General features: G+C 49.6%; 2 protein-coding genes across 2 annotated transcripts; one reads left to right on the top strand and one right to left on the bottom strand.

Annotated features, from left to right (window-relative positions):
* Positions 1-550: 550 nt before the first annotated feature.
* LOC135828629 (branched-chain alpha-ketoacid dehydrogenase kinase-like) lies at positions 551-9482 on the bottom strand. Its single transcript, XM_065341048.1, has 8 exons — positions 8810-9482; positions 6260-6328; positions 5617-5727; positions 4916-5029; positions 4092-4241; positions 3124-3197; positions 2520-2735; positions 551-2087 (listed from the first exon to the last, which is right to left on the bottom strand). The coding sequence occupies exons 1-8, from the start codon at positions 9098-9100 to the stop codon at positions 1751-1753; spliced, it is 1362 nt and encodes a 453-aa protein (XP_065197120.1). The 5' UTR covers positions 9101-9482; the 3' UTR covers positions 551-1750.
* A 1058-nt stretch (positions 9483-10540) lies between these two features.
* LOC135827987 (uncharacterized) lies at positions 10541-13531 on the top strand. Its single transcript, XM_065340423.1, has one exon. It carries the CDS (start codon positions 10541-10543, stop codon positions 13529-13531), a length of 2991 nt encoding a protein of 996 aa, XP_065196495.1.
* The last annotated feature ends 4270 nt before the right edge of the window (positions 13532-17801 follow it).

Genomic DNA, 17801 nt, shown 5'->3' with positions numbered 1-17801 from the left:
GACTCCCTGGGCCTGGATGCAACCGGATTTATGGTTACAACAACAAAAGTCCATAACTCTTGGGGTTCTGGACTCTTGGTTACATTGTACGTGTGCAGAAGTACAACACATCAAAAGTCAGCACTGGCACTATTTTTGTACAAAGACACGATCGAGCTCCCAGATGTTCAAACACTAGACTACAGTATAATGCAATGTACCAGTAGTAGTTCAATACGATGCCGAACACTAGCGTGAAAGAAGAGGAGAAGTCAAGAAAACACACACGTGTGCGTGCACACACACACACACACACACACACACACACTACTACAACTACTACTATTGACAGCTGCCAGGATTGGCCACGCCGCTCCCAGATGGGAGGTACTGTCAGAGAGGTTAGGGGGGAGGAAGGCAATGCTCCAAGTGGCGTTCCAGATCTTGCCGCCTCCGGAACCGTCGGTTGTACACACACACACACACACACACACACAAGAACATGCACGTCACATAACAGCACACACACACACACGCGCGCGCCGACAGCTCAACAAAATCCAACAGCGAATGGAGGTCGGAGCAGAATAATCAGCAGCTATGTGTATTGGAGCAAATGAGCGAGATGATCGCAGCAGCATGAGAAGTAGCACTACATTTTTAAATTCGGTGAAAGGCCGTCATAAGGTTGCCCAAATAAGCCTGTAAGAGTTCTCTAGCCTTAAATAAGTGCTCATACCGTGACCAATCTGATAACAACAAAAAAATCGATTCAAGTTCAACACGATCAGGTTGCCCGCGAGAACTGGGGTATTTCGGGAAATAGAGCATCGTGAATCTGCGGCTATGTACTAGACGATAGTAGCAGCAGGGGTGACTACTAGACGTTCGGCGGTATTAATAAATACATTGGGTTGATAAGATAGAGAGGGCAACCGCAGCGACAGCACAACACAAGACTTTCAAAACAACAACAACAACAACAAAATACTATAGGTCGGTGTTGTAGCTTATCGACCTTCACGTAATAATAATGATAATAACAACGTAGGCACAACACACGACTTTCAAAACAAACCAACAAAAATACTATAAATATAGGCCGGCGAGGTAGCTTATCGTCCATCACGTAATAGTAATAATAGTAATAATGATAACGTATGCAGAGGCCAGTTGAGCGTGGAGGATGGCTACGCAGAATTACGCAAGCAGATGCGGAGAGGACTTGCGCACGAGACCGAGGGCACACAGCTGACGTTTGAAGCCAGCATGCCGTGTGGTAAGAACAGCTGTATATAGAGCGGCGACAGCCAGCGCTAAAAGGTCACGGGCACACGGTAATAACAAAGGAATGTTTAAAAAATCATACCGGGGGGGGGGGGGATAATTGCTAGATACGAACGCCAGATATCAGGTTGGGCTACCGTGGGGCGGGGGACTGGAAAACTTCTCACGGCTGTAAACAAAAAAAATACAAATATATATAAATAGACAGATACCATACAGAGCGGAAACCACTCGACGTCCTCGAGGCAAAACAGACACCGTTGAAAAAGCGACAGAAGGGACGAAGCGCACGCACGGCTGAGAGCTAGTTCCAGGCCGCGGCCGCTGCAGCGACACCATCACCGAGATGCCAGTCGTCGCCCGGATCGGAAATGCTGCACACAGCACCGCACCACAGCGAAGACAAAGACAACAAGACAACAAAGACCTTCATTTTGCAGCGGCACCATCGCCAGCCGCCGCCTCCAGAAGTAGATGTCCCGGCCTAGAAGTAGATGGTGTGGTGCGGCGACTGGAAGTGTTTCAGGTGCACGTAGATATCGGTGCCGCGCCCGTACATGCTCTGCACGCCGATGAAGCCGCCGAGGTACTTGGCAAACGCGCACGCCGTCGGCAGGCCAAAGCCGAAGCCGGACATGGGCCCGGCGGACGACTGCTGTGCAGAGTTGACAAAGTCGCCCAGCGCCGACATGCCGAAGCCCGAGCCGCCGTCGTCGTCGTCGCACTGCGCGCTCTTCGACACGTCCTCCGACGTGGTGAACATGTACTCCTGGATGAGCTGGACGCTCTCCGCCGCGATGCCGCCGCCGAGGTCGGAAATGCTGCACATACACCCACACGCACGCGCGCACACACACACATACACCCACACACCAGCAGCAGCACCGCAGTGAAGACAGAGAGAACAAGACAAACAGAGACCATCATTATGCTATGCATGAAGAGTGGAGTAGATGCACGATTACATACTATGACGGAGCACTTTATCTTATTCATTGTAATTTTGCTACATCTGTGTTGAGCACCGTAGTAAAGAAGGGGAAATCTGGGTGGAGGGTGAAACTGTGACAAAGAGTGAAATTGTGATGCATGGAAGATAGAAGCGGTGGATACCGTTTAGGAGGGAGATGGGGGCTTCATCTTGGAGTATTTATTAGTATTTTGGAGGTCGGTTATGCGTTGCCGTTTGTGACAGACCCTCCACACACACATACTCACCCACACACACACACCCAGCACGCATATGCACGTACCGGATAGTAAAGTCGGAGTCGTTACTGCAGATCGTGGCCGTAACGGCCGGCAGCTCCTTGGAGCGACGGTGTCGGTCGACGGTGGCTCTCATCGCGTTCTTCAGGATCTCATCCAGGATGTACTTGAGTGGCATGGCAAAGTACGGAAACGTACACGTGGTGTCCCCGACGATGTTGACCTTGGGAGAACGGCCGTAGCGAGTGTCGCACTGTCGCCTGGCAAGAACAGCGCACGTACAAACACACACGCACACGCATGCACGCACACACACACACACATGAACATAGTGGAGGAACGGCAATTTTACGCAAGTGCAGCTTATACCGATGGATACAGTGGATTCCAAATACCATCTTGTATAGAAGCCTGTTTTGAATACAATCCTGATTTTCAAGATGCACAGGCGGCACATAATCCTGGTTTTAGTGTTGATATACATAGAGATACCTGGCTCGAATAGAAACCGATCACTGACATTAGGTTTTACAGGAGTAAGCCCCGCTTCAATACGCGACACTACGGTTAAATAGTCGACGACAGGTGAAAGAGAAACAGATAGTGCACCGACACACGCACACGCGCGCGCAGTGCAAGCAAACTTACTGTGCGTATTTGCCGCACGACAGGATGATATCACGCGGTGACAGATCCGTGCTGATCACTCCAACATGTCCATCCTGAAGCAGCGGAGGACACGGCAAAGAAAGAAAGCGCCAACGTGAAGACGTGAGAAGTGTGTGTGTGATGTGTGTGCGTGTGTATGACTGTGTGTGTGTGCGTGTGTGCATGTGTGTGTGTGTGTGAGCGTGCATGTGTATGTGTACAAAGACATGAGAACAGTCCCTCCGTTTGACACAGCGGTATGCACCGCTTTCCCTGCCATTCCGTTTTGGCAAGGCAAGTAATTATAGTTCACTACCACTGCACTCACTGTAGTACCAATTACCAACCCTGCACAACGGCTCATGAACTGTGTACAACAATGCTCACGGATGTACTAGAGCAGGTCGTAAAAAAGGTAGAGTCAGACCTCACCTATCCGGATCCCTAACCATTCAGAAGAAAATTGTTTGTTACCGATTTACAGCATATGCCATGCATAAATACAGTATGTGTATTTGATTACTAGTATCCGGTTCCCTCGCCTATCCAGATATTATTTGTGGAAAACAGATGTGTGCGGTTAAGCGAGGTCTGACTATACTAGCCACCCCCCCCCCCCCCCCAGACTGCGCCATCTTGGGTACATATCTCCAATCGTATAGCACGGTCTCTTCGCGGCGGTACATTAAACTTCAATATTCACAGGGTAAATCTGCAGACATAGGGATTATCATTGGAAGACTCTACGCGGTCACCATGCAGCTGATCCTGGTTTGAGTGAAACCAACGCTCAGTACTCGCATTGGTGAGTTCTCAAACATAAGGGATGGTGCTGGAAGTGGCCTGAGTAAACCCCCACCCCCAGCACACACACGTGCATACACAGACACGCGCGCACACGCGCCACACACACAGACACACACGTGCACGAACACACACACACATACACACACAACAAAACTTCATACCATATTCTTGCGCAGTGCGAGGTGGTGCTCTGCCAGCATACGAATGCCGAGTCGTGACGTGACAAAGCTATCTAGGAACTGCTTCACAACTTTCATGGGCAGAATCTCCCGACATTCTCGGAAGCCATGAGCCAGGGTAGTGACTACATCCTGGAGAGAGAGAGACACACACACACACAGGGTGAAACAAATGCTCTAGATGGGACAGAATCGCACGCACAGACACCCACACACACACACACCGGTTGAGAGAGGCCACTACGCAGAGCAAAAGGAGGGCAACAATGAGAGTTCTGATGCACACTGCAGACACATAGCCCAGCAAAACTCCCCTAATCCGGACTTCCCAGAACCCGGGCACCTTTCTGACCACTCCTGAAGTTCCAAAACTGGCTTTTTCAGGGAAAATTCAGCACCAAGAAAATTAATGTTGATTGGCATCAAAAGTCGTTACTTGCAAACAATCAGTTACTGGTATGTACAGTTGCGCTCACTGAAATCCGACCCAAAGTGCATATTTGGCGCCCTCAACTAGCACGCCCTTGACGCCCTGCAAGTGGCACGAATGCGGCTGGACGTACACATGTACAAATACAATGATGTCATCGGAGCTGGTCCAGGGCGTCAGCTTTGCAATTTGGGTCGGATGTCAGTGTACTAACATGCTCCGACTTCCCAGGTACGGGTAATTCCCAGTTATGGGCAGTGCAGAGTCTCAACGTGCCTGGACAACGGGCAGTTCTACTGCACTCAAACAATGCCGTCAACCCAACCCTAGGCCTACTCTCGGGCAGAGACACTGCCATCTCGCGGCCTCCTCCTACCTCATGGTTGTCCAGGAGAACGCGAAGCAATTTCGAATACGCCACCTCCTCGCTCTCCGTTACAATCGGCTGGACAGCCGTCAGCGCTCGGAAGGACACCACATAAAGCTGGTGCTGCAATAAAGCAGAGAAATAAACAAGTAACTCAGACGTAGCGACAAACTCGGCCAAGAGCGCAGTGTGGAGAGGTGGACGGTTCAGTTTAAAGACACAAGTACCGCTAAAGCCATTACCCAAATAAAACGATTTCCTTAAGATTGACCGGTTGACGTGTACCAAAAGGTAACGATTTTCACTCATTCTCAATGCTTATTCACTCAGTAGCAACAGTGTAAGTATCGGTATCTGAAGAACGTTTTCTATTTTAACGACAGATTTCTCCTCGTCAACTCGTTAGATTTGGCGCTTCGTTATACATAAGGCTTTTACATTTTCTCGGTGCTGCGTTTATGAGTCCACAAAGGACGAAATAGTTCTGTCCGCAGATTGAGGAAGGCTTTTACAGTATAGAACTTTCTTGCTGACAGAAGAGAGAGAGAGTGCGAGAGAAAGAGACGGTGCCGGTGTCACCCAATCCAGACACTTCCGGCCACTTAACATGATAGGCGAGGTTCTCGTCGAATTTCATTATCAGTGAAGAGACGCCAGAGAACATGGTTGTGTCGTTAAAGGAAAAATAGAATCAGTCCACCGAGACTTACAACACTGGAGACATGCGGATTGAGTCCGACGAGATAAGGCAAGGATTGGAAGCGGTTCACCATGTGAGCGATGCGAATTGGGAGTTCTTTATGCAAGAAGGCCGCAGAGCTCTGCCCAGACAGTCACACAGAGAATAAGAACAGCATGACGAAGAAAACACACCAGCTCACCAATGCATTCTCTGATACATGTACCAACTTAGTGGCTATAAAAAAACTATGTAGCCATGAGCTACATACACGTCAGACAAGCTGCAGCATAAGCAGAAACACCAGCAGCAGCACCTGCAGCTCTTTACATAATGGGTAGGGGGGGGGGGAGAGAGAGAGAGAGAGAGAGAGAGAGAGAGAGAGAGAGAGAGAGAGAGAGAGAGAGAGACAGAGAGAGAGAGAAAGTGAGTAAAAGAGAGAGAGAGAGAGAGAATGAAAGAGAGAGAGAGAGAGAGAGAGAGAGAGAGAGAGAGAGAGAGAGAGAGAGAGAGAGAGAGAGAGAGAGAGAGAGAGAGAGAGACAAACACACACACAGAGCTCTGCCACAGTTTCCCCATGGAAAGAGTATACACGTACACTCATTGCACTTGCATGTAACTACAAACTGCAGAGTACATCGTGAAGCCATCAGAGAGATCCAATGACTACTTACCAAGAGGTACTTTGTTTCAGAGGGCTTGGTGGCGTACATAAGCTGCCTAGCCGTCAGACGGGTGGATTTCTGCAAAACCGAACACGGGAAGTTCGAAGCAAGGAAAAGCACAAAAAAAAACCCGTCAGCAACATGACAATAATTATTGTCTTCATATCTATAGAAAAGAAAAAGGACCAAGGACCTACAAGTTACGCTATAATGTCCTCACATGAGCTGATTGTTTAGTAACTGGTGGTGTTACTGGACATTATAGCGTAACTTGTAGTTCCTTGGTCCTTTTCTATAAATTAATCCTTGGCTCTCCATCCGAGCCTACATATCCACATGTGTATTACAACACTTTGCAAAGGAACACGGCTAACCGTTCTTGCTACTCTGGAGTCGAGACCAGAACAATCGAGATCCCGGGCCCGCTCGCACCAACATCGAGGCGAGGTCATTGTTATTTTATTTTTAACAGTTCCTGTACATGTACACGTGCACAAGAGTACTAAGGGGGCGTTCGTTTTTGATCTACCGGTTTGGGTAGAAACTACTTCTTTCGGTAGAGGTGTTCGGTTTTTGAAAAAAAATCTACTCAAAAGGGTTCAAAAGGGTAGATTCTACTTTCCTCTACCGGCTCTACCAGGAAAAGGTTGGTAGAATCTGGTAGAAGTTGGTAGATAGACGGGATTTCCAGCAAGATCAAGGATTCGTACACAACTCCATACAAAAAGAAACGATTCACGCACACATCGTGTAAACTACTAAATCAGGTAGAACAGCGTTCGTACACTTGCCTCTACCATCTACCTCTATCGGTAGAGTGACTCTACTCTACTCTACCAGGTAGCTAAAAACGAACGCAGCCATACTCTCGGGTTATGTACTCATTATGTACAGTATGCTAATCGTTTGAGTAGATCCACAATGTACAGTTCTGCTCATTGAAATCTCACCAGAAGTGCAAAACTGACGTTCTGGACCAGTTCCGATTACGCCACTGTACTGGCACATGTGTACGTGTGAGACCGTACCCCGTACTGTACTGCAGACGCGTTCTCGACCTGGTAGGAAATGCACGCAACAGTTCCCACCCTCTTTTACCAGGAATCGCACAAACCCTAGGGTTTCGACGGGTTTGTACGACTCCCAGCTCTTGACCTCTGGTCGGTGTACGAGACGCACGCACAGTTTTCGAAGGGTGAGCACTGTTCATGTAGTACCACTGAATGCAGCAAGTAGGACTCGCCCATCCGCCCCTCCCCAAATGGATTTACTCGAATGGTTGTGGAGGTAGGGGCGCTCTGGCGGGATTATACGGCAGTAGTAAGTAGTAGCTAGAAGATCAACGCTGCAGGCCGGCACGTCGTCGGCCGAAATACAAACAAAATGTACAGGTAAACTGCGAAACCGTTAACGTACACGAAAAACGAGAAAAAAATCGCAGGCCAGCACCAAATTTCACACGGGCCCTGCCCGGGAATCTCGATTTTATTTCGGTCTCGTCTTATATTATAAAGGGTACAAATTAAACTGAATACCGGTAGATTGATTGCACTAGGTCACATGAACCGTGTTTTCAACTATTTTGGGGAGTATAAGCTGCCCCCCCCCTCCCCCCATTTTTTTGCTGCGACACACAGACATCTACTGTAAAAGCCATATATATAACGAAGTGCTAACTCTAACGAGTTAACAAGGAGAAATCTGTCGTTAAAATAGAAATCGATATACAGAAATCGATACATATACTATATATACTATCGATACATTATAATATTGATACATATACTATTGAGCGTTGAGAATAAGTGAAAATCGTTACCTTTGGTACACGGAAACCAGTCGATTTTGGGAAATCGTTATATATGCGCCTCGTTAGAATAATGGCTTTTACAGTACCCTATTTTATCACCGTTAATTTGATCATCGGAGTATAAGCCACACTCCCATTGGTAGGGGAGACTTTTGAGTGTTCATGGTGCAGCTTATACATGTACTCCGGAAAATGCAGTACTAGTATGCATTGTTTGACAAACACGACAGGCACTGGTTTGCATGTGTGTCTTGTTGGACAGTGACATGAGATGCGTGTTACTGCAGCGGTATGGAAGAATATAGACCGGTTTTGAACCAAAACGACAACTATCAAGGATCAATGTGTCTGTGTGTGCATGTGGTGTGGTATGGTGTGTGTATGCGCGTGCGTGTGTGTGCACGCACGGGGTGTGCGTGCGGTTGAAACGCTTCTCTCCCAATGAATCTGCGTCCATAATCTGTGGTGGGTTGTATTTCTTGCGTTTGGGTTTTATGGCGATTTGTCTGCACCACTGCAGCATCTTCATTACGATCAAAAAATTGATTTTGGAGACGACAAAAGTGGACGAGCTGTGCTCCTGACATTTTTTCTGCTTCCCAGTGATCGAACAGTGTGCAACAGTGCTGATCGATCTTCCTTATAATTATTTGGCAAATTGCACTGCGGTACAATGTTTGGTCACTGAATGAAGACATCTGGCAATTATTTTGACATTCTTCGGCAGTATTCCGTGGTGTCTCTCTTACTTTCTCTGACATCAAGGCTATCTTCTGCTGGTGATAGAAATCCGATTTGACTAGATTCACGCGTCCATTTCTGTGCGATGACGAGTTGATCAGCTCTTGTGCGGCCCTGGCTGTGTTGTTCGTCGATGTTACAATGGCATCGCGAGCGCTGGTACAGCTGCCGTTCTCTGACCACCCGACACCGTCGTCCGTGGACGTCTCGCTGCCGCCTCGACGCGGGACGCCAGAAAACAATGATCGGCAACCGGAGCAAACTGGTGCAGTGCCGCGGCGGAACGTGGAGTTCAGCATCTTTCTCTTTCAAGGCAACAACAGCCCAGTCAACCACAAACAAAGCAGGGCACACAACTATAACTGGTACGCGTTGGCTGAAAATTTGTGAAAATTTGACTACAATTCAAAAGTCGTATACAATGATTATGTATGTACAAGTTACCAACTTCGCTGCCTTCTACCTCTCCTCATCAAAACAAATTAATTACAGATACTGACGTCTACGAACTGATAGACGCCTCAACTAAAAGCTACTTCAACAACAACATCTTTGTTCTGAACTAAGTTACTTGAAGCCTTGGAGTTGGACTTCGTGAATGGAACAACACTCAACAGCCATGGATCACTGTCCCGTAACTGTCTTCCCCTTTGGCTTTCAATTTTTTGTGCGTGGGTGGCACAAAGCTGCGTTGGCGATGAGTACAACTACAAGTACGGATACGGTATAGTATACGGCCTTTAGCTAGCTATGGCAACATGTGACCAAGAGTTTTTTCACACGGAAAACTGAGCCTCTTGTACGGGCAAAATAACACATTTTGTGAAGAATCAACATGTGACAATATGACAATGTGTGTAGTGTGACGATACAATGTGTGTGTAGACAAACATTACGATTATGTATTTGTTGTGGTGACATCTGTCATCAGTGTGTCATGGCTCTTACCTCATTGTAGCTTCATCCGTAGTCCGCTTCCATTGTCCTTGTTCTATATTCTATTCTATTTCTTCTAGTGCTAGTCGTTTCACTTCTCATCTTTCCTTGAAGTAGTATATTTGAATTGTAATTGTTTTCCTGCAACGATCGCTCGTCGATCGTTGTGTTATTTATTTGTGTCTTGACTTCATTATTTATTTCGCCAGCGCCTGCAAGGCTGCATGCGCATGCTAGATTCTGTGTTCACGCGTGACTTATGATGTCATCGCTATGCCTTTGCTTGCTGCGCGTAGTCTTGTTGTTTTCTTTGCTTCGTTCGAGTTGCTGTTGCTCGACTTCGTTTTCTGATCTATTTTCTGCATTCAATGGTGGCCGTGATGGCTGTCGCTGCAATAGCAGCTTCAGCCACGACGGGCCTCTATCGGTTGGTCTGCCGCCATGTTGGACGCCATGTTTTAGACGTGTCTTTTCCTGGCTGAAGTGCTCGTGATTTCGTGTTCTTGTGGTTCTTTTCTTGTTCTCTCTCCTTTTCCTACTTGCATTTTTCGTGATTCATACATTTCCACCAAGAGGCTGCCGTTTGCGCTGGTGTGTTGTGTTGGGCGAAGAGGGGTGATAGAGAGACTAGATAGCTCCAGTTCTCCCACAACTTTGTGGTGCCGAAACCCGGGAAAGAGCCGGGAAAGTGTTTTCGGAGTACGAGTGTCGTAGTGATTTATTTATTTTGTGAGACGAGAGTTCTTACTGTGAGTTCCTACTGTGAGTTCCTACTGTGTGTTCGTGGAATACTCGAGTGAATCATGTCTACCAAGTATCTTGTCCAGCCGTTTTCTGGCAAGGATGGTGAAGACCTAGAGGAATTCTGGGCAAAGTTTTTAGTTTTGGCCACTGCCAAGGAATGGTCCGACGAAGATGCACGCATGCAACATCTACCCTTATATTTGCAGGGCGATGCATTTCGAGTGTTTTCTCGTATGGCAGAGAGTGACAAAAGCAAACAAGCAGAGGTCAAGAAAGTTTTAGTGAGTGCGTTCAGTGTGACGCCGTCCAGAGCGTATGATTTGTTCAAGCGCCGTTGTTTGCGTGTGGATGAAAGTGTCGACGCGTATGTGGCCGATTTGCAGCGTTATGCAGCGCTGTCGGGGCACAAACCGGGTGGTACCGCCAGCAAGGATCCGATCGTGATCGAGCAACTGATCGCTGGCCTACAGCCCGAATTTGGCCGCCAGCTGAGAATGTCACTGGCTGGCCAAGAGCTGACGATACCTGCGTGTCTAGAGCGTGTGCGTGCGCTCAGAGCCAGTGAGACCGATGCTCGGTACACGAGCAGGTTCAGCCAGAGCGTTTCTGCTAGTGCCAGTACCAGTAGTTACAGTGGAGGTGTACACCGACCAGCTCGCAGTACTGTTGTCTGCTATAACTGTAACCAGCCTGGGCATGTCCAGCGTAACTGCCCAGAGTTCAAGAAGAAGCAGAAGCCCCGTTTCAGTGGACCAGTAGTGTGCCACTTTTGTGATCAGCCTGGTCATGCAAAGCCAGCGTGCCCTGAGAGAAGGAAGTGGCGAGAAGCCAAGGCAGCAGAACGTGTGGCGGCTGCTGGTACGTCGCATAGTAGCAGTGACAAGTGCCTGTGTGCGGTGTCCACTGAAGCTGCCCCCTTGCCGAGGATCTATGTGGACGTGGAGTCGGCCAAGCCGGATGACTGGTGCCGTGGAGAGGCCATGCTGGACACCGGGTCGGCTCGCACGCTAGTGTCGTCTGGCTTTATACGTGCGGCTAAGATGTGTAGCCAAGTGTCGGCGGTAAAGCAGGAGAAGCTCCTCGCCCTGGATGGCGAAGCCCTGCCGATTTCGGGGTCAATTTCACTAACGATTCGTCGCCTGGATGGACCCGTAAATTTGCCGCCTACCCGTGTTGTTGTGTTTGTAGTTCCTGAGCTGTCGGTTATTAATGCTGACCTGTTGCTGGGATCTGACCTTGTCCGTGCCATCGGTGGCGTCAGGTTGCAGTACTCTGAGTCAGGTGATCTGCGGTCCGTGTTGTTTGGTCCGTCACCCGCCAGTCCTGAGCCTGTGTCGTCTGTCGTTAGTGATGCTCTGCAGTCGCCGGATCAGCACCCGTCTCGGCATGTTAGCGTGGTGCAAGACGGTGAGGACGTGACGCTATCTGTCGAGGATGGTCAGATAAAGTGGCTAGCAGATGAGCAGTGTTGGCAAGCAGCATGGAGGTGGAAGGACGACAAGCCACCTACCGGACGCATCGGCAGCGGCATTGGGGAGTACCCCCGGAAACTTAGCGATGATCAGGAGAAGCTGTTCCAGCAAGAAGTGGACTCCTGGATCGGTAACGGATGGCTCATCGAGCATGATGAAGAGGTACACGGAGCTCCTGCTGCAATTCTGCCATGGCTTGCAGTCAGCCAGGAGCACAAGCCTACTACACCTGTTAGGCCTTGCCTCGACTACCGTGCGCTGAACCGTGCCCTCGTGTCTCAGCCCGGTATGGATGCCTCTGTGTGTGGCGAGAAGTTGCGTGAGTGGCGTACGCACGATGCCAACGAGTATGAGATGTTGGATATTCGAAAGGCCTATCTGCAAGTCCGTATGTCACCTGAGTTGCTACGGTATCAGTGCGTGAAATGGAGGGGAAAGCTGTACGTGATGACCCGCATGGCTTTCGGGTTGAGCGTTGCACCGAAGTTCATGGACGTGATAGTCAAGTGGTGCACGCGAGATCATGATGGTGTTGACAATTACGTTGACGATCTGTACGTCCCGAAACCGCAGACAAAGGCTGTTGCGGATACCCTCGAGCGCTATGGCCTGCGCACGAAGCCAGCTGAGCCCGCCAATTCCGCCCGAGTACTTGGACTTCAGCTGTTCACTGGCCAAGATGGTCAAACCCGTTGGAAGCGTCGAGACGGAGTGAGTCTCGAGTGTGGCAAGCTGACCAAGCGTGGTGTATTCTCGTGGTGCGGCCGACTGGTATCGCACTATCCCGTGTGCTCGTGGCTGCGACCTGCCTGCAGCTTTCTGAAGCGCCTAGCATGTCGTGATGGTGGTGGTTGGGATGATGACGTCCCCAATGATGTGGTAACCTGTTGTGCCGAACTAGCAAGTCGCGTCCAAGATGAGGATCCGGCCACAGGCGTGTGGAATGCGTCAGTAAACGAGCAGCAGCTCACCGTGTGGTGCGATGCGTCTGATGTCGCATATGGCATTGTTGCCGAAGTTGGTGGTGAAGTCATGGAGGACAAGTCTTGGCTTCGCGATGCCGACGAGAAGAAGCATATCAACATCGCAGAATTGGAAGCAGTAATCCGTGGGTTGTCGACGGCAGTCGAATGGAACGCCAGCAACATCCGTCTTGTCACTGATTCCAAGACCGTGTACGGCTGGGTGAAGTCGTGCCTGAACAATGAGCGGCGTGTCAAGGTGTCCGGTCTGAACGAAGTGTTGGTTCGCCGACGACTAAACATCATCGACGACATTGTCGCGACCGCGAAGCTGTCCGTCACCATTGAGTGGGTACCGTCCCAGCAGAACAAGGTTGAAGGCGTTCGAAGCGTCGGCGAGCAATATGGCATCCGCATCCTCCTCACGGTAGACATCTTGCATCGCATGGATGGCAGCTTCAATGCCGCACTCCTGACCGGCACACAGTTGAAGGGTGCCCGCTGCATCTTGGATATCTCTCCCGGTGACAGTGAGGATGGCTTTGCCGACAATGCGCCTGGCCACTTCGCCGATACCAATGGGTCGAACACCCGGCGATTTGTCAAGGGCTATTAATCTGCATGCGACGAGCGCCTCCAGTGTCGCTGGGTTGACGTATGTGGTAGCAATGCGACGAGCGCATGTTGCAAGCGAGTCACACAGCTCATCCGACGCTTCGGAGAACGCGGTGCACATGCGCCGCCATCCATCAGCGTCCATGCCCGATGGCCCAGCCGCGCCGTGGGTGTGCAGGGCGGCCCGGCGGATGACGTCACGGGTCAGGCTTGAGAACATCACTCTGTGGGGCTGAACAGGTGGCTCACCCGTGAGCAGAGACTCTGCATCAGCCGGCTCCCCTGCCGGATGTTTGCTGATAAGAAGGTCACGGGTGGTATCAGTGCCGACAGTGGTGTCCAGGCTGAGAACTCCTTTGCAGCCACCACTTGATAGCTGACGGAGGGCGGATGGTAGTTTGCCGGAGGACACATTAGCGGCGAACGCCCTTGCCAGGTCAGGGGGGGTCGATCGGGCGGCTGGCTGGTGCCTGTCCTGGACCTGCTTCTGGATGGTGGTTGACTCGCGGAGCAGTTCCGGCAGGCTTGCTGTTCGCCAAAGTTCTAGACGTCTCCTTAGGTGTTCCTGTGGAGACGGCTTGGTATGGTTGCCCTGCGGGTTCTGTAACATCAGCTGTGGGAAGACCATCGCCGCCTTGAGTGCGACATCTTCTGAGGCCGAGGCACTGCCAAAGCTGTGGAAGAAGGCACTCAGCTGGGAGATGAACGAGCGACCGACGGTGCCCTGGGGAACTGGGAACAGGTTGGGGCGGAAGTGGACGACAACCTCATACGCCTCAACGATGGCTGTCACAGAGTCTTCCCCTGTCAGTTCTCCAAGTCGGAATGCGGTGCGGTCCAGTGATGGGAAGACTGGTAGGTCGGGGACCTCTGCACCGTCTGCAGATCCAGCTGGGCCCCCAGTGGCTGTTGCGTCTGTGTCGAAGTTGGGAGTGCTAGAGGGTTGGCTTTCACCGGCATCCAGTGTGGCCAATAGGTGCGTTGCCTGGCTGTCGGTGATGGTGTCAGGGTCAGCGATTTGGACCGGTGTATTACTAGCCGAGTGCAACTCCTGATCTGTAACGTCCGGATTCGGCGCCGCCGCACTGCTTGCTGCCCTGCGCTCCGCCACAGCAATCCCGCTGGCATTCATCATGGCACCATCGGCACACTCCACGTCCGCTGGCTCACGCACTTGGCTGGCAGATTCGACATCGACATCATCACTGTCATTGGTGTCAGGCGAGTTCGGCACCTGTACATGTACGGGTACTACGGAGCTACTGCCAGTGCGGGTACCGGGAGACGAGCTCGACCGGGCTGTGCGAGGTGGTCCGTGACCGTCTCTGCACTCTGCAAGTAGGGTGGTGGTGAGTACTGCGGCTGCACTCTCGGTGACTGCTGCCAGTGCTGGCTTGTGCACATTCGAGACATTTGGTACGGGTACGGAGTCTAGTGTCGTAGCTGTGGTTGCTCTGTTGTCGGAGCTCGTCGACGTCCTGCTGATAGTATGGTCCGGCACCGTATCACCAACAGCGGGTACGGTAGCTGTGGCCGTTGGTTGAGAAGACGGTTGGGAAGTCGGGGAGCTGTTTCGGCACTTGTTCTTCTTCGAAGGGAGACAATTCCGACACTCTCGGCCCTCCTTCATGCATTCGCACCGAACGCAGGTGCCGTTGCCGTTGCACCGGCAACAAGTGGCACCCTGCATCGGCTGGTTTGCGGGAGAGGCACGTTGAAGTCGGAAAATCCACTCAAAACTACGGAGCTCGAGAAACGCGTACCTACGTCAACATTTCAAAAAAACAGTGACCAAGAGTAGACTCAGAGCAGGGAGTCGTAAAATACCGGGTATTTTACGACTCCCTGACTCAGAGTCAGAGTCAGTTGCCAAGACTCACGCAAGTAAGTGTCATGCATGGGAGTCGTAAATACCGGTATTTTACGACTCCCTGGTGTCATGTAGATCTACATGTACATGAAACTGTACTCTTGATCAGTTAGTACGTACATATACATGTACGTAGTCATGACTAGCTCTTTCCCAAAGGTGCTCTTTTACCAGGGAGCCCAACACATACCGGTATGTGTTGGGCTCCCTGCTCTTTTACAAGCTTCACCAGCTATTAGTATAACTTGTTGCCCCCCCCCCCCCAAAAATGCGGCGTGCCAAGGCCCATCGAGCACTCGGAAACTGTGATCGCATGCGCGCATGCATGAGCAAACAGATTTAGCACTTTTTCAAAGAAGCTCAAAAAGGGCGATATTCACCAAAAAACGCAAGACTGAAAGGGCGAAAGAAACGGGCTTTTCCAAAAAGGGTGAAAAAAAAGGGCGAGCACCTTTGGGAAAGGGCTAGTCATGGCCCAAATTTGCTCAGCCTACATCGATATTTTGCCGCACAATTTTGCCACAAAATTTTCGATATTCTGCTTGGCATTTCCTTTCTCTCCGTCGGTATTTTGCTACAGTTGAACATCGATTATCCGCACATCGACTATCCGACCATTCGATTATCCGTAACAGTTTTTTTGGGCGCACGTGCCGTAGAGTACGCACTGTGCATGTAGTGAGCCATTCAAAAAATACGAAAATTTTGAAAAGTAGCACTCTATTCTATTTACAATGTACATGTACATGTATTTACAGTGTGTTTTCTTATCTGGAACATTTGCCTTATCTGAACACCGCCTGACAGTTGTCTGCCCAGAGGTGGTCGGATAATCGATGTTCAACTGTATTTGGTTTTGCTCGAGATAAAATGAGTTTCAAGGAAAACTCAACGATAATTGTCGCTGGTGGCGACGGTATTTTTGATTGAGCTTCTGCTGATGCTCACCTTTCTACAAAAATGTAGCCACGAGTCTGCTTTGTCCAACTGTTGTGCTCGTTTTCAACCTTGACTCTAAGTTACTGACTGTGTTGGGAAAGTCCCTAAGAAGCCTTGGATTTTCCGAAAAGCCCACCAAAACTCGATATTTTGCTCAAAACTTGCCGGTACCTTGCGCATCCGATATTTTGCTCAAAGAATTGCTAGCAAATTTGGGCTATGACTAGGGTCCAGCGGATAATGCCAGCATTATATTCGGCATTATACGACTATCCGAGCATCAGAGCATTACTAGTGGAGCATTAGAAAGGAACAAAACCGGAGCATTATGTGAGGTTTGAGCGGCATAACGAGTTTCATAGTGGATAATATCAGGAAATCCCAGGTTTTTGGCAACAATCGGCTACAATCATGATCATGAGATGTTGTCTGATGATTGCCAGATTGTTTTTTTCCATGAAACTCTGAGTAACAACGAAACAGCCCTATTTTACTCCTTTTGTGCACCTCGGCGTACTACGATCCGCTCATTCCGGGCATTTGAGCACTATGCATTGTACCGGCGCATGAATTTAGTATAGTGTAGACACGTAACACCTTTAGCACTAACGCTACATAACTATTGCTACATAAATACGTTATGATTGTAGCGATGTGGTAGGCACCGGCAGATTATGCCTGCGAAATCATGGAATTATGCTTTCATGGATTCTCGTATTATGCTCGCAAAATCCTCATATTATGCTTGGGCACGCGGGGATACATATTCACTTTGTTATGCTTATGGAGCCTCAAAGTTCGGAAAATTGTGCCTTTTTCGTACTTGCAAGTGGCCATAAGTACAACAAAATACATGAGTATCCCCATACCAAGGTGTCCGTCCATGCATGCTAGAGATCAACCTGGAAAAGAGAAAACATTACTTCTTCTATTCATTAGTTGACTTCTTTTGCTTTGAAAGATTTTTCCTTACCTTTGAAAACTGTCATGTTCAACTGTCTTCGTAATCGTAATACTCGTCCAACCGATGTCACCCTCACCCTGCGAATTCTCATAATCAGCTCATCTCTCCCGTAGCTCCAGCTCTCCTTCCATCATTACCGAACATCAACTATACCTCAATTTGTTTAGCTATTAGAGCAATATCCATAGCCTGCACCGTCATACTGTAGCTGCTAAGATCCAGACGTCATGACTTCGTAACAAGCATAGTGTACATGGACGCGGAGTTTTGCGGACTACCCATCACTATCTCGCCCGCCCCGGGATACCTGATAAAGGCTGATTTACTCGCATCTTCTGCCACATGTACTGTATCAGGGTGAGAAAGAACTTTGAGAAGACGAGTTGGAGCGCACAAAATGTATTTCATGATTTCTACCCTGCTTTTCATTGAAAAAACTATCTGCATGACCTCCGAACCCTTTAGCAGACCACCAGCACTGATCAGGTGCATTGTACA

The sequence above is a fragment of the Sycon ciliatum genome, chromosome 12, assembly GCF_964019385.1.
Source record: "Sycon ciliatum chromosome 12, ocSycCili1.1, whole genome shotgun sequence".
NCBI classification, from domain to species: domain Eukaryota; kingdom Metazoa; phylum Porifera; class Calcarea; order Leucosolenida; family Sycettidae; genus Sycon; species Sycon ciliatum.
This window is presented reverse-complemented; position numbering and strand designations above follow the sequence as displayed.

Excerpts from the sequence above, each read along its gene's own strand:
- LOC135828629 (XM_065341048.1), bottom strand. The coding sequence starts at position 9,100 with ATGCTGAACTCCACGTTCCGCCGCGGCACTGCACCAGTTTGCTCCGGT. Across the intron at positions 6,329-8,809 it reads TAGCCTTGATGTCAGAGAAA|AAATCCACCCGTCTGACGGC; the intron begins GTAAGAGAGACA and ends TCGGTTTTGCAG. Across the intron at positions 4,242-4,915 it reads TTCTCCTGGACAACCATGAG|GATGTAGTCACTACCCTGGC; the intron begins GTAGGAGGAGGC and ends CTCTCTCTCCAG.
- LOC135827987 (XM_065340423.1), top strand. The coding sequence starts at position 10,541 with ATGTCTACCAAGTATCTTGTCCAGCCGTTTTCTGGCAAGGATGGTGAA.